At 39.8% G+C, this 24,409-nt stretch overlaps 1 protein-coding gene across 2 annotated transcripts; it reads left to right on the top strand.

The window, feature by feature from the left end:
- Positions 1-1,164: 1,164 nt before the first annotated feature.
- EXD2 (exonuclease 3'-5' domain containing 2) lies at positions 1,165-24,409 on the top strand. Of its 2 annotated transcripts, XR_009621425.2 has the most exons (10): positions 1,165-1,295; positions 6,613-6,995; positions 8,107-8,366; positions 9,531-9,657; positions 11,564-11,874; positions 13,234-13,340; positions 14,781-14,916; positions 19,010-19,366; positions 20,329-22,862; positions 23,843-24,409. XR_009621425.2 is itself a non-coding variant. In XM_034417642.3 (9 exons), the coding sequence occupies exons 2-9, from the start codon at positions 6,666-6,668 to the stop codon at positions 20,543-20,545; spliced, it is 1,845 nt and encodes a 614-aa protein (XP_034273533.2). In that variant the 5' UTR covers positions 1,165-1,295; positions 6,613-6,665; the 3' UTR covers positions 20,546-24,409. The 2 variants fall into 2 exon arrangements, 1 of the variants encoding a protein (XP_034273533.2); XM_034417642.3 differs by having other exon boundaries at positions 20,329-24,409.

Below are 24,409 nucleotides of genomic sequence, written 5' to 3'. Positions count from 1 at the left end.
CACATACAGGTAGTTGATTTACAACCACAATTGAGCCCAAAATTTCTGTTACTAAGTGAGACATTTGTTAAGTGAGTTTTGTCCCATTTTATAACTTTTCCTGCCTCAGTTGTTAAGTGAATCACTGAAGTTGATGTTAGTAACCCGGTTAATTGACTTTTGCTTGTCAGAAGATCCCAAAGGAGATCACATGATTTTGGGACTCTGCAACTGTCATAAATATGAAGTTGCCAAGATCTGAATTTGATCACATGATCATGGGGTTTCTGCAACACTCATACGTGTAAAAAAGACAGCCATAAGTCACTTTTTTCAGTGCTATTGTAACTTTGAACGGTCACTAAATGAACTGTTGTATGTTGAGGACTCCCTGTACTGCATTCTCCCCTTTTCAGAACAAGTGTAACCAAGTGAAGGGACATGTGAACAGTCTTTATAATGATATTCTGGGACAACAGCAGGTAAAGCTAATTGAACACTTAACTCTTACCAAATACAGTAATACATTCATTCTTAAAGTGTTCAGTAGAAGTTTTAGAAGTTATTTAATCTGATAATTTACAGAGGAGCATGCTCTTGCCATGCTGGTTGGGACTTATAGAAATTGTAGTTAAAGATATTCATAAAGCACCAGATGATGAGGGGAGGCATTCTGTAATGAAATCCTCAGCAATAATGCTGTCTAATAATTAGTCCAGGAGTCAGATCCGCGTTCAAGAAAATATGGAAAAAAATTAATAACTTGCTCCGTAATGTTCTGGTCAAGCTAAAGCAATACTTGCTCTCAGAGGCAGCCAAGTCTTCAGCTCCAGACATAATTATAGCACTGCAATCTTTGCTTTGAACTCGGTGTTGTTTCCGAGTAAATATGTATAGAATCAAGCAGCACTAAAAAGAGCTTCCCTTTTCGCAGCAAATTCCCAAGTTTCCGGTAAATTAAGGGATGCTAACGTGCAGATTAATTAATTGCTTCAATTAACAGTTCAAGACCTATGTCAAACAATTTGGGTACCTCGCAAGAAAACCAAAAGGTACATGCCACACAGTACCGGCAATTTTTTTTTTTTTTTAAGCTTTAGTGTAGCAGGAGTGATTATTTTAATTAACGTTAGAGGCCACCGTTTCAGAAAACAGAAGCCCAAACAAATCGAACTAAGCCACAATTGCCGTACAACATGGCAGCGCCCTGAAGCGCTTGTATGACAATACACTTGTACGTTCCGCTCTGAAGGGGAGCCCGGAAGTCTTGCTGTGTCAACGAAGAGGTTTTTTTTTGCCTTTCGCTACTGAAACAGGTAATGTACACGTGAGCGCTTTTTATAGATAAAGGCGCTGTCGGAGGAGGATGGGAATAATTATTAGTTTGAGGACTGTAGGCAAGATATGCTGGATGTATGATTTCTTTTTCTTTATGTATGGGTAGTCTCCCCACTTCCGGGATTGTGATTATAATGCAGTAATGTTTAGCAATTATTGGATCTTTTTGCCTTCTGCTTGAAGCCTTTTTCTAAAGGTGCTAATAGTATAAAGCTTCCAGATTCATAATGGACTTTAGTCTAGTGAAGTTTACAAGATGGAGAAACTGCTTTTTTGTAGAATCTCTCGCGGTGTTTCCCTGTTGATGAAAACAGGAACATTTTGTCATCCAAATATGTTATTACTAGCAGTCCTCTTTGCTTTGTTTCCCTAATGTGGCTCACTTCACAACAATGCTAGCTGGGGATAATGCAAATTGTTCAGTATGTTGGAGGCAGTAGTAGTTGGGGGAGGATTGTAGTCGCTCCCAGTGAAAAATCTTCATTATTACTGTCAATCTACTGGGTAAATGTATTTGACCATCTTTGTAAGGGAGAGTGTAGCAAGAACTGAACGCATAAAAGTAAAATTCTGCCTTTTATATAAATTTTAAAGTTCTAAATAACTTATATATCAAGGCTGAAAAGTGGTTGCAAAGATTACTGTGCTTTGTTTTACTTGTACATTTTTAATGTTTTGACATTTAAATGGGTCATCTCATGCCTCAATAATATTGTTGAAGATCAAAAAATCTTAATGATGAAGCATATTGATCAAATGTGGAGCAAATTTCTAAGAATAAATAAATATTTAGAAATATAAAAAAGCATGTCTTTATTGTTGTAATCTGCTGCATTCAATGATGGGAAGGGGAGGGGGACTGTATTCATTTTTTGCTCATTGAAACTGCACACAAATGGGAGCTGAAAAAAAAGTTTGCAAAGTGTGTTTATTACACTTGCCTTTCCTGTGAGACCATAAAAAGGAACATGTAAAGGTGTTGGTAATCTCTCATTCAGGCATTGACATAGCTCACACATTGTATACAAAATTTTGTTGCACATTTCAGTCCAAGATATGAATTTAAAACAAGATTTACTGACACCTTTGACTATGTGTCACAATTGCATCAAGCCCTATGTCAGTCTATATTTGTGTTGGGCTTGTAATTCCTAGAATTCTTACCAGCATGGATTGAAAGGTAGTGCTGTAAATAATGTCAGAAGCTGGGGTTGTTTGCAGTATGCCAGTTTTCTTCTTTATTTTTTTATTTATAGAGTTTTGAGAAAGCAGTTAGGTGTGGCAGAAAGCTTGATGAACGTTTCATTTCCTCTGTAATAAATCATATGCCATTTTCCTGGTATGAAGAAAAGCAATATTTTAGGGAACAGTCTGTATATTTTACTGTAGTTGTACTACTATAAATTTTAAGTTATTCTGTTTATAAGTTAGTGCAGTTGAGGAATAAATCCACTGAAACAGAAAATGTGACCAGCAAGAAAATATTACTGCCTATCCTATCCCTTAACAAGACTGTTCTTTTTGAGAGTTTTGCTCCAATCTAATATTTCACATCGTATATTGAATTACATGTTCAATAATTTAGAGAGATCCCTCCATGAGTATGCTTGGCCATCCTGCTCCCAATTAAAAATCACAATATAGAAAAAAAATATATAAAGCACTGGTGTCCATGAACATGACTGACAATATAATGTCTTGTTTCCTCCCAGTGTGAGAACTGTTGCTTTATTTTTGTTCTTTCTTTTCTGTATTTTATTTGGCAAACAATCTAGATGAGAATCTTTTTCTCTTATTTTATAACTTCTAAATTTGCTTAGGAATTTTTAATGAGTTTTGTCAAAAGTATTCTGAAAGTCCAGTCATATTGGAGTTGAGATGACAGACTACATAGCTTGAAATAGTCTAATTTTATGAATTTCTTCTTTCTTCTGTACTTCTTCATAAATCAAAACAGTTCTGAAGAATTGAGAGTTTGCACACTCTCTGATATTTTATAATAAAAGTATTACCAATTAGGATTTTATAATGGGTATTAGTTTTTCTCCCATGGATTTATAAGATACAACTACTTATTGATATTAAATGGATTCATTTTACCATTTATGTGCATTGACCCTTTTGGAGATTATGAAATTTAGTCTTATACTTGGAAACTTTCAATATTGACTCTTCAAAAAAACTGGTCCTGGTACAGAGAACAAAAATGAGCTTGGAAAAACTGCGGAAACCATTACAAAAACATATGTTAAGACCAGGAAATGGGAAAAAATATTAGAAAGAAATCCAGACTGACTTTGCTTTAATTTGCTGTGGTGTAAGAGGAAAGGAAGGGAAAATATAGTCAGGCTTTCAAGACAGAGCCTATAGTACAGTGGACTAAAGCACTGTTATTAACATCTGTTGCTTGCAATTACTGCAAGTTCAAATCTCACCAGGCTCAAGGTTGACTCGGCCTTCCATCCTTTCAAAGGTAGGTAAAATGAGGACCTAAATTGTGGGGGCAATAAGCTGACTTTGTATAAATATACAAAAGTATGAAGGCTGTTGCTTAACGCATTGTAAGCTGCCCTGAGTCTCTGGAGAAGGGTGGCATATAAATTAAAGCAAAAAAAAAAAAAAATACTACAGCCTATATCACTAAAATAGAGTTCCTGTCGTTCTTTTGGAGTCTATTTCCTGACCTGGCCTACCTCAAAGGGCTGATATCTAAGCACTGGAAAATGTTATATTAATCATACTTTGTATAATTTGTACAGAACTGAAATTAATTAGATATAATTTCCTGAATCCCAGCAGGATTTTATTTTAAGAAGGATAACTACATTGGCCTCATTCTCCTTCCCTGGGGCTGGAGTGAATTTTAAAGAAAACTTACAAAGCATTGTTTAAGATTTCACATTTCTATATTCTTGGTGAACACTAGTTATTTTTTAATTCACTTACTCATATTCTCTGCCTGAAAATGTTAATCACACACTGCTTACCTACCGTACAATTTCTGAAGTGCAAAGAATTCATTAGGACTATTTGTTTATAATTATATATTTATTTTTATCCTGCCTTTATTATTTTTATAAATAACTCAAGGCAGCAAACACACACAATGCTCCTTCCTCCTCCTATTTTCCCCACAATAACACTCATCTTCATCAGGGGTGTCAAACTCAAGGCCCGGGGGCCTGATCCAGGTCATTTGGCCCCTGGGGCTGCCCTGGAAACAGCAAAGGATCAGCCCATACTGCCTTTGCCAGCGAAAACAGAGCTCGGGAGGGCAGTGTATGGCCTGCCGGAGCTCCATTTTCTCTGGCAGGGGGTTACAGGAGGCCATTGCAGCCAAAAATGGAGCTCGGGAGCACATTTTCTCTGGTAGAATGCTTGGGCCACCACAGTCACCCCAACACGAGTGATGTCAAGCTGGCCATGCACCCCCAGCCCTTCAAAGTCAAACACAACTCTGATGTGGCCCTCAATGAAATCAAGTTTGACACCCTGAACTTCATCTTCTTTATAATCTCCTTATCTTTCTTTAGTATTATAAGGATTAAAGCTGATGAGAGGAAGCATAGAAAATGCTTTCAAAAGTTTAAAAAGACCAAGCAAATATCCTTTGACTTAGAAAGGTGGGAAGAAAAAGTCTCCAATTTAAATCTCTGTATATTGGCTTAGACTGAAGGAAGTAGAATCTTGTATATATGGTGGGGTTTTTTTGTCCGTAATAAAACAACTATTCTAGCTGTGTTGTGTCTGTGGACTACCAGTGTATCCTAGTCCATAGGTCTGTCCTTCTGATTGGTGAAGGCCTCCCAAGGAGATTATATGTGATTGTATCCCTATGGGGATAAATGTTTTCTTGAGGGACAGGGTGGTTTTGCCACCTCTGAAAGAAGCAGTGATCTGGCCCCTCTTAAGAAGCCATTATAGATACAACAGATTTGGACAATTTGTGTCCAATTCCCAACCTCTCTGTTGTTGAAACGGTTGTTACAGATAGATTCTGGGACAGAATGGCAATTGGGACCAGAATTTTGTTACTAAATGATGCAGTGGTAAAATGCAGTGCCATGTGACCACATCATTTCGTGATGGCAATCCCAGCAGTTCCTGTTGCTGTCATTAAATGAGGATTGTAGGTCATTAACTGAGGACCTCATGTGACCATGACTTGCGACTTCCTGCTGCTTCCAACAAAGTCAGTGGGGAAGTGTACTTGGGGGGAAAACCTTGGGAGTCAGGGAAAAGAGATGCCGCTTAGGGAATGGTCAAATAAGAGAAGGTTTGCAGCTGGTTAATGGGGCAAGAGGCTCAGCAGTGACCTTTTCAAGTTTCTTGAGCTATAAAGGAGACAGTGGGAAGCTTGTACTTTCAGACTTGCAAGTTTCTTTTAATGTAACCTTACAATAAAGTAGAATTAGCTCATCTGGTTGTGTTTTGTGTCTGGTCTACCTGGTAAGGCTGACAGGAAGATGTCAGGAAGTGCAAGTCCTGGATCTGACAGTCCTTTCCTTAAGTGGTTGTATTTTTCTTCTGAATGCTTGAATCTCCCCCCCCTTTCCCCCTCATTTGGGCAAGATATTTCTTAAAGAAATCTTTCCTCTGTGAGCTTTTTGACATTGCATAGTAACTATGACTGGGGCTTAATTAATGAGCAATTTACAGCATATGGTTTCATTTTGGAGTGAAGTGCCTTCTGTTTCAGATTCCTTCTAAACCATTTTTGGAAAAACAAAACAAAACTTCCTGTGAAGTTAAATGGGGATTCTGTTAGACTACTTTGGCAATTTTACATCTTCATATACATTAGATTGAATACTTTTACTACTACTATTTCCAGTCAATTTGGTAACACTCCTATTTTACATTAGATCCTGAGTAGCATTGATAATTAGGGCCTAAGTGGCTTCGCTCTGTTCACTTCCTTCACCAATATTTCTAAGACACATTTAAATTACCACTTTGATATCATCTGAATATGCATTTCTTCAAATTCTGTGTGGCATTTGAAGCCCTATCTGATGGAGATCAATTTATAAATTAATCTTTCATTAATGTATTTCTGAATACATACATTAACATACATAATGTATGTATTCAGAAATGTCCCAATGTTTGAATCCACACCTGATAATTTATTAATGTTGCTTGTTTAGTTTGGCTTAATTTATTGAATAAAACATAGTTTAGCATAACATAGACAAAAACGTAGGAGAACTTGGTGAGTGGGTTCGTCAGGCTTACTAATTTTTCTCCACAATTGTGCTTTATATTTTAATCAGTGTTATTCCATGTTGCTAGATCACTGCACATTACCATTTTTGCAAATATGGAGTAGAAAGGAAGATGAAAAGATGCCCAGACCAACAGCAGTCACTGTTACTGTGGCTACCCTATTTGGCATTGCAGCAGGAGGTCTCGCTGTGTGGAGGGTCATCCAACATCGAAAACATAAAACTTGCATTACACCAAACCAAGGAGGAAATATTAAGGAACGGGAAAAGAAAGATATCTCAGAAGACATATTTCGTTCATTTTTACCTTCTCCCACAATTTGTTGGCTGGAGGAGATCCTTGAGGCAAAAGTAATAATCGTTTCTGAGGTAGAGAAGTGGAATGAAGTGGAACCTATATTAAGGAAAGAGTTGGAATGTTGCCCAATCCTTGGAATTGACTGTGAGTGGGTAAGTCTTAGAGTCTATTGAAAAATTTCTTTCATAAGCTAAAGAGAGAGGTTATTAATACATTTCTTTACACAAGCTTTATAAGCTAAGACTGAGAGCTGGCTTGGATACCATAGTCTATTTGAGCAGCTTTTACATATTGCTTTTAGTCTTGTCCTAATGGTTTATTTTTAGTATGCTAGTAGTTTCTGTATCTTCTTCCCATAGAGTTCAAGAGGTTTATATGTGCTACTTACCTCTTGTTCAGAGCGCCTGTATAATATACTAATTATTCCTCTGATACGTAGGCTATTCTCACAAGCCTTCCTTCCTTCCTTCCTTCCTCCCTCCCTCCCTCCCTCCCTCCCTTTCTGAAAGGATGGAGGTAGAGTAAGTTAAATAGGTAATTGAAATGGGTAAGAAAAGAAAAAGGAGTTACCAACTGGATGGAAATGAGGCAAAGGGAGAAAATAATTGGAGATGGAAAGAGAGACAGAAAAAAAAGAAGCTCTGAATAAGCTACACAAAAGGTTAAAAGGCATCAAGTGACCACTTCTTTCCCAGTTACTGGCCATAGGCTAAACTTCACAGGCATGCATACTGTCCTTCTGCCTACTTGCTGCTTTTCTAATCTATTTTCTATTACTGATGTAAGATGATTTCTCTCCTACTTGCTATTTTGGTGGGAAAACTCACCATCTATTAGATAAATCTGATATAATTTACCAACTGAAAAATTTATTCCATACCCAAGTTAAATAATATTTGGCTTTGCAATCCTCCTTCCCCAATAAAATTACCACCATTGGCCAGGATTTTCAACACAATTGGGAACTGCTAGATCTTGTTCTGAAATACATAGACCTGATAATCTTGGTTTATGTCTGGTATCACAATCCGGAGATGAGAGTCTTTCTGAGATTCTACAGGATGAACAACTCATTATCTACATTCTACAACCAGCAGAAGGGTTTCTGGATTACATAGTAAATATTCAACAGATTTGGGCATCAGGATCAGCCTGTATACTTGGTATTACTAAAAATACATAGAGTTGTTTGTGGATTTGACATAGTCTAAGTTGCCCAGTTGCTTTTCTTGCCATCACTCTTTTCTTCTGAATTACTTGTAGGTCTCAGTGGAAGGAAAAAAGGCCAAGCCTGTTTCTCTCTTACAATTGGCTGCTTGTAATGGACTTTGCCTCATTCTTCGTTTGCCCCAGCTGACCAGTGGGGGACAAGTTCTTCCAAAGACTTTGCTTGAAGTTCTGGCAGATGGCAAAATCCTAAAAGTTGGGGTAGGATGTTGGGAAGATGCCAGTAAGTTATTTCATGGCTATAGCGTAACTGTCAAAGGGACTGTGGACCTCCGCTATCTGGCCCTAAGACATAGGTATGTATCTTTGAGAGGGCAGGTACTGCGTAACCTTGATTTAATAGACCATTTGTGGTGGAAGTGTGGGCTGTTTCTGAATGATAATAATACTGCAACCATTGGGGCATAGCGTCATTTTTATGCAGATTATGTAACAAATTATATCATTTATATCACTTAACGTTTGCTCAAACAATATAATTTCATGAGAATGACTTAATCTACATAGGGTATTATCATGCAAATTATGTAAATAACAGTGAATGAGGGAAATACAATTGAATTTTTTGGTTTGGTATTTTAAAAGTCCCTCATCCACAGATACAATGGATATGTCTCTTATGGTAGGGTGTTCAGATGAAAATTTTGTCCATCAAATCCAAAAATCTGTTGAATTGAGGTTTCTCCATAATTGTGTTTTCTTAGGTTCCTAACATTTTGTTATCTGAGGTTATAATTTAACATAATTTTAGGGCTTTTCATTCTCTAGAATATTAAATGCAGTAAGTATGGAGTGTTGGCAATGTTTCATTGTTAACTGTACTTTATTTATTTTAAATTTTGAGATACATGTAGGCCCTGTTTATACAATATGTTTTACCCAATCAGTTATTCACCTAGTCACATCTATCTGTTGCTAGTTTGTCAGCACACAATTATACTCATATGTCAAAAATCTTCATTTTGGGGAATACAGTATACCTGTTGATTTTCTCCAGGAGTCCTTGGTGTCACAAGGGTCCCTTTTCCCAAAACTATATTAGCAAGTTTTTATTATGTTACCAGCCCTTTCCACATTGATTAGAAAAGGGAAAGAAAAGCAGCTGTGCTGAAAACTAGAAATTCACATGAATTTACAGCTCTCACTCATTCTAGCTACCTTTCTTTGCTGCCCCCTGCTTTCCTGGCCCCCTAATTGCCCACCTTAAAAACCCACTTGATCCCACTTGTGCCCCTGTTAAGCATGCTGTACAAACATAAAATTTTCTCCCATTGTTAAGTAAATGGTTGCAATTATAAAAATAACTCAAGAAAAAGTTAACCTGCTGCTCCTAATTTAAACATCAAACCCCCAATTAACAGACAGACAGACAGACAGACACAAATAATGATGATTTGGTTCCTAAGCATTTGTTTGATGGGATAAAGGACATTTTTTTCCTCCTATGTACAACCCTGAAGTAAGACCTTCTCCACAAATGGGCTCAGCCTGAAATCTCTTGCCGAAAAGCTTCTCCAATATTCACTTGACAAATCTCTACACTTGTGCTGCAGCAATTGGGAAGCGGAACAATTAACTCAAGAACAGGTTTGTTTTCTTTGTAAGCATTATAGTAGCAGCTTTCAATGAAGGTAACTCATGATTATTATCTGGTGGTTCACTTTGGCAGTCAGACCCCTCTTTTCTCCCAATGGAAGGAGCGGTAGGAAAACAGGTTTTCAAAAATGGGGAACTTTTGAACATAGGAAATGACTTGAAATCCTTAGTTAAAATTATTATAGCTCTTTTCTGTTTTAGGGTTGGGTGGACCAAGAATTAATTCGATGACATGGCGACTTTACTGAAAGCTTAATCAGTTGCTTTTGGTTTATTTCAGGTTTTAAAAGTGCTCTTCCACTTCCATTCTTGTCCTTAATTCCTCCCCCCAAAACAAAACATGGGCTGAAATTGGGCTCCCACTCCCAATTTTGGTGGTGGTGGGGGACAACAACTACTGCTGTATCCATGTTGCTGCCAGATTCCTGTGAAGAGATCTTGAAGAGCAAATGTGGATTGTCATGCATATATTCTGGTCTCATTGAACATGGGCATTGACATCTTTTTGGGATGCTTCTAAGTAGAATAAAGAGGCTTTTCCTCATGATGTGCCTTCTGTGAGGCAGCACAAAAGTCTTCTGGTGGATTTTTTGATGCTCTTATGGCTTACCTCTGTTCTGTCACAGTAACAAGGCAAGAAACTGAGACTTTCCTCACATGATTAGTGTGGGGCAACTTAGGAGAAATGCTTGATGGATTCTCCGACATCAGTTGCTATTGAGAAAAACAACCACCAATCCCCCTCCCTTAGGAAGAAGACTGTCAGCTTCTCAAGTAGACCAGACAGGAAACAGAAAAAAGACAGATTTTGATAGATGGCTAGATCATCTGCCAGAAACTCACTAATCTGTAGACAGGCATGTGCATACGGGTCTATCCAGTGGTGAAATCTAAAATTTGTTACTACCGGTTCTGTGGGCGTGGCTTGGTGGTGGTGGTAATGTGACTGGGTGGGCGTGGCCAATTTTTTTAAAAAAACTTTTAAAACCATGTAAAAAAATGCTTTCAAAAGGCTCTGATGATCCCAGCTGAGTTGCCTGATCGTCAGAGACTTCCTTTCTTTTAAATGCCTCTGCCGATCAGGCAACTCAGCTTGGATCATCAGAGGCTTTTAAAAGAAAAAAAAGCCTCTGCTGATCAGGCAACTCATCTTGGATCGTCAAACTCAACTTGACGATCAGTCAACTCAGCTTGGATCATCAGAGGCATTTATTCCTCTGACGATCCAAGCTGAGCCACGCGATCATCAGAGGCTTTTTTTCTTTTAAATCCCTCTGACGATCCAAGCTGAGTTACCTGATTGGCAGAGGCTTAAAAAAGCCTCTGCCAATCAGGTAACTCAGCTTGGATCGTCAGAGGGATTTAAAAGAAAAAAAGCCTCTGATGATCGCGTGGCTCAGCTGGGCATGGGGGGGGGCAGGGATTTTTGCTACCGGTTCTCCGAACCACCCACCTCCATTGCTACCGGATCGGGCGATCTGGTCCGAACCGGGAACATTTCACCCCTGGTTCTATCTGGAAAATCAGGCAATCTATATATTTTTGTGGTGAGTTTTGTGCCAGGAAAAGAGTAGAACATTGCTTCTAAACTGCAGCAGCTAAATTCAGATGTACACTGTACCTCCAGTAGTCTGGGAATGAAATAAAAGTAACATTACTTGGAATCCCTCTTAAGGGAGATGAGCGATCTAGAAATGTGACAAATAAATAAATAAACATCAGGAGGGCTTGGCCTAAAAAGTTGGATAGTGAGGTCATTTTGGTCTATGGTTAGCAGCATAAGAAAGAACTTTTTTATTTTACCAACTATTGTTCATTCCGTTTGTTGTTGGGGAGAATTCACCTTGGGTTTTTGAGATGCTGATGTTAAGGCATGCCTCTTGGTTTTCTTTCTCAGATTGATTATGCTGCCCGAGATGCACAGGTGTCAGTGGCTTTGTTCCTCTACCTGGTGAATCTTCCTTACCCCCCTTGGGCATCAGGTGACAGACATGTTCCTTCTGCTTGGGAAAAGGTTCTGAGGAAATGTCAGGGTTTGGTGGATGTACCCTTCAGGGGAAAAAACAATAGCTTTGGTGATGATGAAAACCTGGGAAATGTGGAGCAAAGCCCACAGTATCAGAAACTTCCATCTTCCCCAATCAACCAGCAGGGGAAGGATCCTCGGAAGCACAAAAGGAAGCCTCTGGGTGTAGGATATTCTGCCAGGTAAATGTTCCTTGTGTAACTTTTTTATCAAAATGTCCAAGATTTTCCTCCCTCCTTTCAGCATAGTTTTGATTGCTGGCCAATCTTTTTTGTTTTTTGTTTTTGTGCTTTTTAACTTTTTATATCTAATTTTATTTTGTGGTATTTTATGCCTTTTAATTTCTTGCACCTTATCCTCCTTATGCTGGTCTTTGACTTTAATAAAAAATTAGATTAGAATAGATTAAATCTCTTCCGCCCCCAATCTTTAAACATTTTATTACATAGATTAAATATTTTGTGAAGATTCCCCATTGAAAATGCATGCCTAAACTCAAAGATTATGCATATTGTGCTTTAGAGACTATTTCCCTCTTCTTGGCCAAATGCTACATGAATTTAGAGTTGGTTTTCTGCTCTGTGGGATATCAGAGGATTGTGATTAGGGTTCTTTGAGTGTGGATGTGATAGTGAACTCTAATGGGAGTTAATTTGTTTACTCTAAATGATTAGGCAGACATTTGCTCTTATTGTTCAGTCTCTTATCAAGTGTGAAATGTTCATCTAATCTACTGCATTGGTTCTGTGGGAGTTAATATATATATATATATACTTCTTTTCCCTCAGACCAGGGCTGATAGAGAGTGACGCCCAAAGTCGCCCAGCTGGCTTTCATGCTTAAGGACTACAAGCGGGTACCCCAGCTCCTAGTCCTTAACCTTAACCTTAACCATTGCACAGCACTGGCTTTCACTGAATTATATGCCTTTATTTAAAAATTCTGTGGATCTTACTCTCTATAAAATGTGCACAGTTTTAAGACTTTACTTGCGAGTATGTTGAGTTAAAATCAATGGTAAATGCAATGGAATAACATTGAGGAGGTAGTTATTTAATGTTTTTAACAGAGGTACAGGTAGTCCTCGACTTACAGCAGTTTGTTTAGTGACCACTCAAAGTTACAGTGGCACTGAAAAAAATGACTTATGACCAGTGTTCACATTTATGGCCTTTGCAGCATCCCATGGTCACATGATCAGAATTCAGATACCTGGCGACTGACTCCTATTTATGATCCGTTGCAGTGTCCCAAGGTGATGTGATCGCCTTTTGCAAAGCCAAGTCAATGGGGAAGCCAGTATCAGTTAACGTTCATGTTAATAATTTTAACAACTGCAGTGATTCGCTTAACAAGTGTGGCAGGAAAGATTGTAAAAAGGGGCAAAATTCACTTAATAAATGTTTTGCTCAGCAATGGAAATTTTGGGCTCAATTGTGTTTGTAAGTGGACAACTACCTGTACTCAGTAAAAAGAAGCATTTATTATGGCCACTAAAAATCTGAGGTTCTTATCTGATAGTGATTCTTTTGTTTACACAGGAAATCTCCCTTGTATGATAATTGCTTCTTGCATGCTCCAGATGGGCAGCCTTTATGTACATGTGATCGCAAGAAAGCCCAGTGGTATCTTGACAAAGGCATTGGAGGTTTGTGAATCTGTTCTTTTAGAGTCAAAAAGGCCTAAATACAAGCTTGGAAAGAAGTGAGCTTGCTTTTGTTATCAAGGTGTCCTAAAAAGCCATGTTGTAATCCAAAATCCATAATTGGATAATGCCTTTATTAATACTAACTAAATGACATCAAAAGTATGCTTCAGGCACTTCAGGACTCTTCGTGAAGCAAGATAATAGAAAAATTAGAGGATGAGGAAACAAGAAGTCCAGAAATTAAGCTAGGTGGTCTAACTACATCATTTGCAGCTTAAAATAAGTCTCGAGATGTAAAAACAGGCTGTGTATGTGACTTCAAGCTGACGATTGCAAATATTAACACATACCGTGCTTTCTGGAACACAGAAATGTTGGTTCTTCATCCCCATTCTACGATGGCAAGGACAAAGCACGTAGACTCCTGGCCAGGCTGATTAAAAAAAAAAAAAAAACTTTAAAAAGATTGATTCAGCCTTCCATCTTTCTGAGGTTGGTGAAATGAGAACCCAGATTGTTGTGGGCAATATGTTGATGTTATAAACCATTAAGAGAGTGCTGTAAAGCACTATGGGGCGGTATATAAGTCTAAGTGCTATTGCTATATTATATTAGGAGCACATTTGGGTATACCTATTTGATGGAATCAGGATGTTCATTCCATTTGTTTCATGGAGACTGAGGCTCTTTCTACTATTAATACCTGCCTTCTAGCCACGTGACCCCTATGTTCTTCTACCTTTTTCTTTCCATTGCCTAAAATGGGATTTCTTATCTCAGTTCCGTTTGAAAAAAAGAGAGGAGAAACATGGGCAGCTGAATCATCCATAGACCTAAGGTTAAACAAAAGAGATAGGGCTACAAATTTGGAAGCTACCATGGAAAATTAGCAAATTTTACACATCATTTTGTACCTCAAAGCCTCTTATGTTTGTTTGTTTTTTTTAATTTGATTTATATGCCGCCCTTCTCTGGAGACTCAGGGTGGCTTACAATGTGCTAAGCAATAGCCTTCATCCTTTTGTATATTTATACAAAGTCAGCTTATTGCCCCCACAACTAGGTCCTCAATTTACCTACCTTAGAAAGGATGGAAGGCTGAGTCAACTTTGAGCCTGGCGAGATTCGAACCTGCAGTAATTGCAGGCAGCTGTTCTTAATAACAGGGTGCTTTAGACCACTGTACTACCAAGGCTCTTATGTTGAAGTTCAATTATATGTATTAATTTTTATTTATCCATTATTTAGAGCCGGAGTGGGGAGCCCCCCTCCCCCCATGTTGCTGAACTAGAATTCTTAGTGCACTAGCCTGCAGGCTAATGGGGAAGGACTTTGATATTGCAGATCAGCGACATCTGGAAGGTCACAGTCCTTGAGAGCATCAGAGAACAGGCGTTAATATTCTCTGGGGTTTTTTTTTGTGTGTTATTGTTATTTCAGAATTAGTAAACGCGGAGCCATTTACTGTGAGATTAAAGTTTGAGCCCTCTGGACGCCCTGAATCAACTGTGGATTATTACTTGACAGTCAAAGAAAATCTCTGTGTTGTGTGTGGCAAAAAAGAATCTTATATTCGGTGAGTTGTTCAGAAAGCAGTTCTGTCTGGCTGATCAAACTGCTGAAAGGTCTTAAGCTTCCTACCCCATTATGTTGTGTTTAAGAAATAAGAATAGCATTAAATCCAATGAACATGTAGGGATGTCTTTGTAAACATATATAGATAAAACTCTAAGTATTTCAGTGGCTGCAATATCAATTAATTTTTAATGTGCCATAAATAACCCAGATAATACAATATCAAGTTTTGTACATCTGAACTTCATAAGTATTAAAGTGTCATAGGATGATGAGTATATTGCATATCAACAAAGTTTACATGTTCCACTAATGTTTATAAACTGCTGTGTTCTCTTCACTTATTTTGGGATGCAAGAAGTGGCATAATTATTTGTAATTGTTTGCTTTTATCATTAACTGTCTGGAACACTTGTTTTTTTAGTGGAAAAAGGAAGTATAAATTAAACTGATAGATGAACAATGGAGTTCTTGGTGTACCCTGAGCTTGGTTGTTTACTTGTAGAAATTTCATTACCCAACCAATTAACATCATCTGTGTAAATGAATGGGGTTTTACTGCCTATTAATATACAATTTACTTGCCAGTTTTGGTGGGGGTATAGTTTTCCCTTTGTTGGTTTCTTGATCAGAGTATTGTTTTCTGCCTAATTATTTAATCTGGTGCTTATCTAAATATGGACTGCTGGAGGGGATGTGTTGGAGTCTTTTGGTTTCCTTCCTAGAAGTTTTGTTTCTTTCGAATGGTGTGTAAATGTGGGTTATTAATTTATAAGTATGGTTTATATGTCTAATAAATGGCTAATTTAATGAATTCCAAGTTTACAGAAATTCCATAGCATTTTGTGATTTGGCTTGGTCTAAGAATAATGGACACTATAGAAAACAATACATGAAGATAATGAACATTGTGAAACTATTTGTTTAATGGCTTTTACCCGTGTTTCCCTGAAAATTTTCTTTTGAGCTCCAAAATAAGCACTAGGGCTTATTTTTGGGGGGGTGTCTTATTTTTTTTTCTATGTATGGGAAGCCCACTTCTGCTTGCTCATGGTGGGGCAGGAGGCCATGTGGTACACCAATGCCGCTGACGCAAGGCAGGGAATGGAGCTGCTCATGTGCCCCACACCTGCTTACTTCAGGGCCCCCACAGCCAGGCCACCCACACCTTGACACTTGCCTTGCAGCGGTGGCTCTGGCAGCCCCGTCCAGCAGAACCCTGCATGGCCGCTGACTCATTTCTGTTTGCTCACAGCTGCAATGGAGCAGGAGGCCGAGCAACATGCCAGTGCCATGGCCATGAGGCGAGGCAGGGGGATAGAGCTCCCCCATGCACCCTGCACTAGCTTATCTCAGGGACTTAACGCTTAACACATTTTAAGCCGTCCTGAGTCTCTGGAGAAGGGCGGCAGATAAATTAAAGCAAAAAAAAAAAAAAAAAAAGGACGTCGTACCCTCGCCTTGCAGCCACGGCACCACCACACCACTCAGCCTCCTGCTCCATTGCAGCCATGAGCAAGCAGAAGTGGGCCGCCGGCCATGTGGGTTCCTGTTGCACATGGCTGCTGTTGCTGTCACCATGAGGCAAGTGTTGGGGTGTAGACGGCCTGGCTGCGGGGGCCCTGAGGTAAAGAGCCTGGTGGCGCAGCAGACTAATAGCCTGTTATTATCATTCAGCTGCCTGCAATAACTGCTAGTTCGAATCTCCCCAGGCTCAAGGTTGACTCAGCCTTCCATCCTTTCTAAGGTAGGTAAATTGAGGACCCAGTTTGTGGGGGCAATAAGCTGACTTTGTATAAATATACAAAAGTATGAAGGCTATTGCTTAACGCGTAAGCCGCCCTGAGTCTCTGGAGAAGGGCGGCATATAAATCAAATTAAAAAATAAAACAAAAAAAAAACAAAACACATGCGGCGTGGGGCAGCTTCATGCCATTGCCAGGCCTTGTGGCTGCAGCACTGCGAGCAACCAGACAGAATTGGCAGGTGGCTGCGCAGGCTCTTATGTAGGGCTTATTTTGGGGGTAAAGCTTATATTAGGTGCATGTGTAAAAACATGCTAGGGCTTATTTTCAGGATAGGGCTTGTTTTCCGGGAAACGGTATTAAAAGCCAAGCTGATAATGGTACTCTCCAAACAAGCATGTTCCATAGCTACAGAGTAGTCATCAAAATTCTCCTGACTCATATTAATCTTTTAAACATATTCTTCCCTGCACTAATGTTGTGCCATCTAGGTTATAATAGATTATTTGTATGCTGTAGGTGTTGCACAGCACCCTACACTGTTTCACATTACCCCAGAACATTTACTATGATCTGGACCTCTAACATCCTATCTTCAGCTATATCAGTCTAGTTTGCAATTATGAAGCTGAGTTGGGGATAAGGCAGTGGTAATTTGGCCTGGGTCACCGAACTGTTAGCAACCACTAGCTGGCTGCGCCGCTGAACTGGTAGCCCAGTCACCGCTCACTTGCTCCGGCCGCCTGCCCACCCGCCTGCCCGCCTGCCAGGATGCGGCTCTCAAAGAGGCAGCAACTGGGAGGCTTCTCGCAGTTGCATCGAAAAAGAAAAAGCCTCCCAGCTGCCGCCTCTTTGAGAGCCGCTAAGTGGTTGCGGAGGTTGGCTGTCGGCCGCCGGAAACTACTGGAGGTTGCCGAAAAAGCCGCTGACATCGCGTCCCATTGCCTGCTGTGTCAGTCTGAGCGCAACACAGCAGGCAATGGGATGTGCATGCACGGCCGGCACGAAGAACAGGGTGGCGATGGCAGCGTTTTTTTCAGTGAAAAAAATGGTAGTTTTTGGCAGCCTGCGGCCAGCTGCCGCAGCCGTTTAGCAGCTCTCAAAGAGGGGGCAGCTGGGAGGCTTTTTCTTTTTTGATGAGACTGCGAGAAAACTCCCAGCCGCCACCTCTTTGAGAGCTGCTACCTGGCAGTGGCAGCTGGCTGGAGGCTGCCGAAAACTACCTGAGGTCAACTTGTCTTCCAGACTCCGGACCAGCTGTCATGGGAGGAAAGTAAACAGCCCGAAGAAAGAGGCAGTGGTGGGGGAGGAAGCAGGACTGGGGCCGGGGCCGCTGAAGGAGGGGAAACAGGGCGACACGTGTGACTGACAAAGGGAGGGCGGGGCGGCATGCAGGAGGAGGCCTTTGATAGATTAGGCCAGGCCTGGGCAGAAAATAAGTAGATAGGTAGAAATTCAAAAAAATTTCCTACCTTTTTCTTTGGGTGTGGCTAGGTGGGATGGTCATGTGATTGAGTGGCCATGGCTGTGAGTGACGTCAAGTTGGCCATGCCCACATAGTCACATGATCACCAAGCCACGCCCACCAAGCAAGCCACGCCACAGAACCCGTAAGTAAAAATTTTTGAAACCCACCACTGGGATAAGGATAGCTTGCTTTGTGTCAATTCATACATTTGTAGCTGTGAGGAGTTATGAACTGGAGACCTCAGCACACAGCAGAATAAAAATTTGTTTCTGTAAAAGGGGACTATCAAAATTTAAATAGGAAGTGAAAGAATCTATCAAGGAAGTTTGCTAGTTTAGTCCACCCTTTTTTAAACCATGATTTGCTTTGTAATAACTCACAAGTATTCATGTTTGCATCTGTGCCCTCCAAAGCTTTATTTAGTAATTAATGCAAATCACTTTGCTAACGAGAAACACAGAAACAAAATAGACCATTGTAAGGTCATTTGGCAACACCAGAATAACATGCTTCTGCCATTACACTAAAAGAAAAGCAATGTATCTCCCATCTTGTTCTAGCTAAAATAACTAAGGGAGCTAGAAACACTAAAAGCTGACAATAAAATATTCATGGTGACCCAACACAGGAAGATGAGTAGAGCAGTGTTTCTCAACCTTGCCCTTTTTATGATGCGTGGATCAAATGGACAAGGTTGAGAAACGCTAGAATAGAGTCTTAATTAACAAAACAGTGAAATCCTTTGAGAACCGTGAAGTGAGCCCTATTGAATTCAGTGGCGGCTGAAGAGAAGACCTGGTTGACCTCATGGTAGAAGAGTGGCTGCAGGCTCACTGGCACTATTGGTGATCCGTTCTCAACTGCTGCTGTTTCCTCAACAGAAAGAACATTGTACCTCACGAGTACCGGAAACACTTTCCCATCCAGATGAAAGACCACAATTCCCACGACGTGCTCCTTCTCTGCACCGCGTGTCATGCGCTCTCTAATTACTATGATAATCATCTCAAGCAACAACTGGCTGAAGAATTTGGCGCCCCTATTGGTTGCGAGGAGGGCGTTCGCTTGCTCGAAGATCCCACCCGCAGATTAGTCCGTTCGGCAGCTAGAGCGCTTGTGAATGCAGACAGCCTACCTGCTGCCAGGAAGGAAGAGCTGTTGCAGCTGATCAGAGATTACTTTGCATCTGACACGGTTTCCCCAGAGATGGTGCAGGAAGCAGCTGGACTGGAAACCAGGTACAGTGGTTTAGATTAAGGGTTGATTAGATTAAGATTTAGATTAAGATACATGATTATTGCCTGCTTGTTTGCAGTGTTTTCCAGGTTTCTGCTTCCAACGTTGGAGAGTGCTAGTGGTTTGGCTTGGGGAAATTTGTTCTAGGGTTTGACCTGTAGTAATGAGTGGAATTCCCAGGGAAAAGTGAGAAACTTAATTTGAGGTAATGAATAGGTTCAGACCATGAAGAAGATTAAAAAAGTCATCATGCTTTCCATAAGCTTCTTCTTGACTTCTCTTAGATCTTCAAACAGTAAAGTAATACCCACCTATCGTTCCATTTTAATAACTATTGACGAGAACAGTTGCAGTATGGCTAGCTCTAGCCAATGAGCCAAGTGGCTAAATCCCTTTCTGAAGGCATTCAGTTCCATTCTTCTTGCCATCTGATATTCCGGCACCCACAACTCACTTGGTTCTCATTGAGCTGCTTGGGGATTTCCCTTTGAGGAAATCCTTTCTTGGAAATTTTTGTTTATTTATTGCACTTCTGTAAATATTTGAGTTTCCATCTTCTTGACAATTCCCTCTCGTGTGGGAATCCTGCTGTTTAGCTATATAAAGAATCATGTTGGGACAAGCATGTTGCACTTCCAAGATTCCTGGTTGCTGTGACATCTGAAAGGTTCCAGATTAGAGGATGCTGTCCATCTTCATCTAACATCAGATTGATTTGCCATGGCCTTCCTAGTGGGAGGATGGCCTTTGGAAAATGGTCAGTGTTTTTATTAGTGTTGCTTTTCTCTTTCATTCTTCTTCCTCACCATTTAGTAAATGGGATTGATGTCTCTAATGTTCTCAAAACTATAAAGCCCATTTTGAAGTGATAGAACTATAAATAAATAATGAAATAAATGTAAATGTTTGGCATCTTTCAAGCCTGTGCTTTCCCAAACACCTCCTTTGTTCATCTGTTTTTCAGGATTTTTAATGAGAGCTATGTGCCACATGGCTTGAAAGTGGTTCAGTCTTTTGCTGAAGGGGGCTTATATTCTCTCATGGGGCTGGAGAAACGTTGGCGCCAGCACTTCTTGGATGTTATGCAGCCCAAGCATCTCCCAGCACAATGGTCTGTTGATCACAATCACGACAAGTTGATCAAGAAATACGGGGAGGCTCTCCAGATTGAACTTTCATGAAGATGAAATGGTGAAACTGGAAAATATAATGGAGACTTACTATTTTCCTTCCCCCTCATGTTGGAATTAACAAGATTCCACCCAGACAGTTACATTGCGAAGGAAATCTCACCAGCATTGCCAGTTAAAACTATTTTAAGCTAAAAAGTGGTTTTAAGTCTTTTTAATTGTTTTGAATTACAATTTAAATGTTTGTTTTATAAAGATCACCATAGCCATATCTTCTTAGGAAAGGCCTCTGCACATATGTGGACCACTTTTAGTTTTTCAGATGTGGCTTCTGAAGTGCAGTAGTACTACACTCACCGTTTGTCGTCATTGGCCATGGACACAGAAGACTGCATGAAACATTTGGAGGCTTTCAGGTTTCCATCCCTGTTTTATCTAAAGGTACCATTAAGAGGGAAGAAGAGCATCAGGTGTTTTTTTTAAAGAGAATTTATTTGTCTAACAGCAATTATATATCACTCAAAGCCCATATTTAGCTATTAAAACTCATGTCAGACCTGTCCCAGCTTGGTCCTTTAGGAAAGAAACATTCTCAACTCCATTTGTAGCAAAAAGGTTACATTTACTAAAAGCCAAGTGATTACAGTTATGCGAAGCCAGAACTAAGAGTTTGTGTGCAAAGATTCCCTAGTTTTTTTGTTTTTTTTTTTAAATTTGATTTATATGCCGCCCTTCTCCGGAGACTCAGGGCGGCTTACAATGTGCTCAGCAATAGCCTTCATCCTTTTGTATATTTATACAAAGTCAGCTTATTGCCCCCACAACTGGGTCCTCAGTTTACCTACCTTAGAAAGGATGGAAGGCTGAGTCAACCTTGAGCCTTGGCGAGATTCGAACCTGCAGTAATTGCAGGCAGCTGGTCTTAATAACCAGCTTAGTAACAGGGTGCCTTAGACCACTGTACTACCAAGGCTCTTTGGTTTTGGAAAGTTTAGTTAACTTTCCCTTCTTGTGTCCCTTGTGTTTAGTTACATTTGAAGAAAATGTTTTGGTAACTAATCCCCACTAGATAGATGGATGTTACATTCCATCCCAAGACTGCAGTCTTGGATGACTCAGGACAGCACGAAGTTTACTTTCGATTTCCCCTTCCCTTGTCTTCCCCCAGCTCCCTTCCCCCAAAGCTCATGGCAGTCTGGCAACTAGTGAAGCACAGTTGTGAGCAAAGGATGGCAGCTCTGACAACTCACTGGATAACTTTGAGGCAGTCCTTATCGCTCACCTCACCTACATGTGTGGCCCCAAGGATGAAGAACAAGGGAGCCAAAGGCTTGTTTCAATGTTTTATTGTTCACTGTGGTGGAAGTTTGCATTGTTTCAGTTCCATTCTGCTGGAATATAAAACACACACAATTTTTCAGTGGGATTATCCTAATGGTGTTATTTTTTTCTGAACTCAAAAAGTGTCCTTTTCCAATTTATCCATTTCCCTACATTGTGTGTCTCTGATCCTCTACAAAAGAACATTAAAACTTAAATTTGTGTTGGTGGTTGCTTCCGATAGGATCTTTACCAGTTGGATGAAAAAGTTAATTTTTACTGAGGTGCTGAATCTAACTGGGCATTTACCACCTTAAATTTTAAATAGATGCCAATATGATAGAATGTGATAACTGGGAGTATGTCTTTTGATATTATCTGGTACTCACTGAGCTTGTGGAAACTGACAAAGTGGCTAAGATTCCCTGTGGCATCAGTGCTGTGATTTATAAATTGGATTCATGCCCTCTTGACTGATTTGGTCTGTGAAGAAGACGGAAGTATTTGGATGCGAGAGGTGGTAATGGCTTCCTTGAGAGAACATCTGATGGTACTAGCCTTGAAAAAGGCAATCCAGCCTTATTTGACACTACTGCTGCTCTCTCTTCCAACGTCTCCCAACTTCAGAGGATCCTAGATGAAGCACATTATCCAGATCCCATTTACTCTGGATTCAGATCTGTCAGAGAAGAGACATAACATTGTGTCAAACTTTCAACAGGAGAATGCCAACTCTGCAAAAAAGATTCATGAATATCATTAGCTAAATTTACTTTGAAGAAAGTAAAGAGCTAATATAGAGAATCTTAGGAACCAAATAAACCCCAAATCTAGCATTTATTTATTACTGAATGTATTTGTTATTAGTGAATTCACTTGGGCAGAGTCTCTAATTTCTAAGAGCCACATGAATCTCTTGTTTCCGGAATGCCAGGGTGAAGGTCCTTCCCTTTCTTTCCCAGACCTGGAGAATTCACATCTAGTCACTTTGGTGGATGTTTTATTTCAAGGATAGGAATGCAAGAAGTATTCTTGTAGTGTAATACAGGTAATACATTCAGTAACTATCTTCATAATCTTTTGCAGTTGCGATAGTGATGAAAAAATAACTTTATTATCAATCTTAACATTTAGGACTTTCACAGGTGTGTAAAGCAAAGGAAAGGTGAAGTAAGATCATAAACATAGTTGCGGTTTCACTTAGTGACTACTTTTCTTAATGACCAGGCTACTGGTCCCAATTGTGGTTGCTAAACAAAGAACTACCTGTTCATCCTTTTTGGTCTTATTAGACTTTTCATGGTATCTCACTGGGCTACCTTACTGGGGATGGGAGTTGAAAGCACCGTTTTCTGGTAATTCTGTTCTTTCCTTAAGTGGATGGTTCTAGTCAATAATGGGCGGCGGGGGGGGGAGGAAAATCAGGTTGGTGGGTTAGGGAAGAGTCTAGGTTGGTGGGTTAGGGAAGAACCCTCACTCCATGGCTTGGTACCGGTCTGTGACCCGCTGGGAACTGGGCCACTGTCAGTCCACGGAGTTGGAAAGGTTGGGGACTGCTGGGTTAGGGGATGATGATGCTAGGACTCAGAAATGGGCCTTAGTACTGAGGAATATCCTTGCTCCCTGTTAGCACTTTTACAAGGCAGTCAAGACTATTTTTGGAACAGAAGTTTGGGTATTAGGTCTCTTAGCATTCAACAGATTGGGTGGATCTCTCTATTCTAAATGTACTGTTTTGTTGGGTTTTTTAAAAATTGGTTTTGATATTTAGTCTAAATTGTCATAAGTTAGGAAGATGGTATAAAAGTGCTTGTAATAAACAAATAATGAATAAATAAGTTAATTACCGAAGTTTGCATCTTTCATGCTCAGACACTAGCAGATAAATTAATATGGCAAGGAAAAACTTATAACAGGAACCCTTTGTTGGAGATCCAATTTTCTCTATGCTACTGGATTTTTAAAAATAGAATTGCTTTTGGTCATATAAGCCTCAATTTGTTATCTAATATTAATGCCTATTCATAGTTTAAACACCCAGGCCTCTCTTGAAGTGTTGATGCTGGCAAAAAAAGAAGAAGGAAAAGTTCAGTTGAAAATTATAATTGGATACATGGAAAACACAGAAATGCCTCTGTTCTTCACAAGCAGATATTCAGCTGCTGTCAAAAGCCCTGAGAAAAATGCCATGTGCAAGCAGTTGGGACAGATCATCTTGGAGGGTCATGACAATACTATAATGTGTTTTGTGAACCATCTAGCCTTTTCAAATACAAATTTAGTGCTTCTGGGTCTTGAAGCTTACCAGAATGGTACTGACCTCTGAACTGATGAAATGCTGTGTGAAATGTTTGATTTTTTTTCTTATGGAAGAGGAAAAAAAAATCCACAAAGAGGTTATTGGAGAAAGTTACTTTGTAGTGTGGGTGCAGAAGATGGTGGGAAGCGGTATAAATATACTATTCTCCATGCTCATAACACACTGTAAAGTCTAATGTAAATATCCTGCTTTTTTAAAAAATGTGCCACTACCGATTCATCATTTATATTTTTAAGTGTCTTAATGTTCTTTTTAAATTAAAGCTTTAAAAACTA

The sequence above is a fragment of the Pantherophis guttatus genome, chromosome 1, assembly GCF_059756535.1.
Source record: "Pantherophis guttatus breed Tessera chromosome 1, ASM5975653v1, whole genome shotgun sequence".
In the NCBI taxonomy this organism is placed as follows: Eukaryota; Metazoa; Chordata; class Lepidosauria; order Squamata; family Colubridae; genus Pantherophis; species Pantherophis guttatus.
The sequence above is the reverse complement of the archived record's forward strand: the minus strand, read 5'-3'. Positions and strand labels throughout refer to the sequence as shown.

Excerpts from the sequence above, each read along its gene's own strand:
- EXD2 (XM_034417642.3), top strand. The coding sequence starts at position 6,666 with ATGCCCAGACCAACAGCAGTCACTGTTACTGTGGCTACCCTATTTGGC. Across the intron at positions 6,996-8,106 it reads TTGGAATTGACTGTGAGTGG|GTCTCAGTGGAAGGAAAAAA; the intron begins GTAAGTCTTAGA and ends AATTACTTGTAG. Across the intron at positions 9,658-11,563 it reads AACAATTAACTCAAGAACAG|ATTGATTATGCTGCCCGAGA; the intron begins GTTTGTTTTCTT and ends TTTCTTTCTCAG.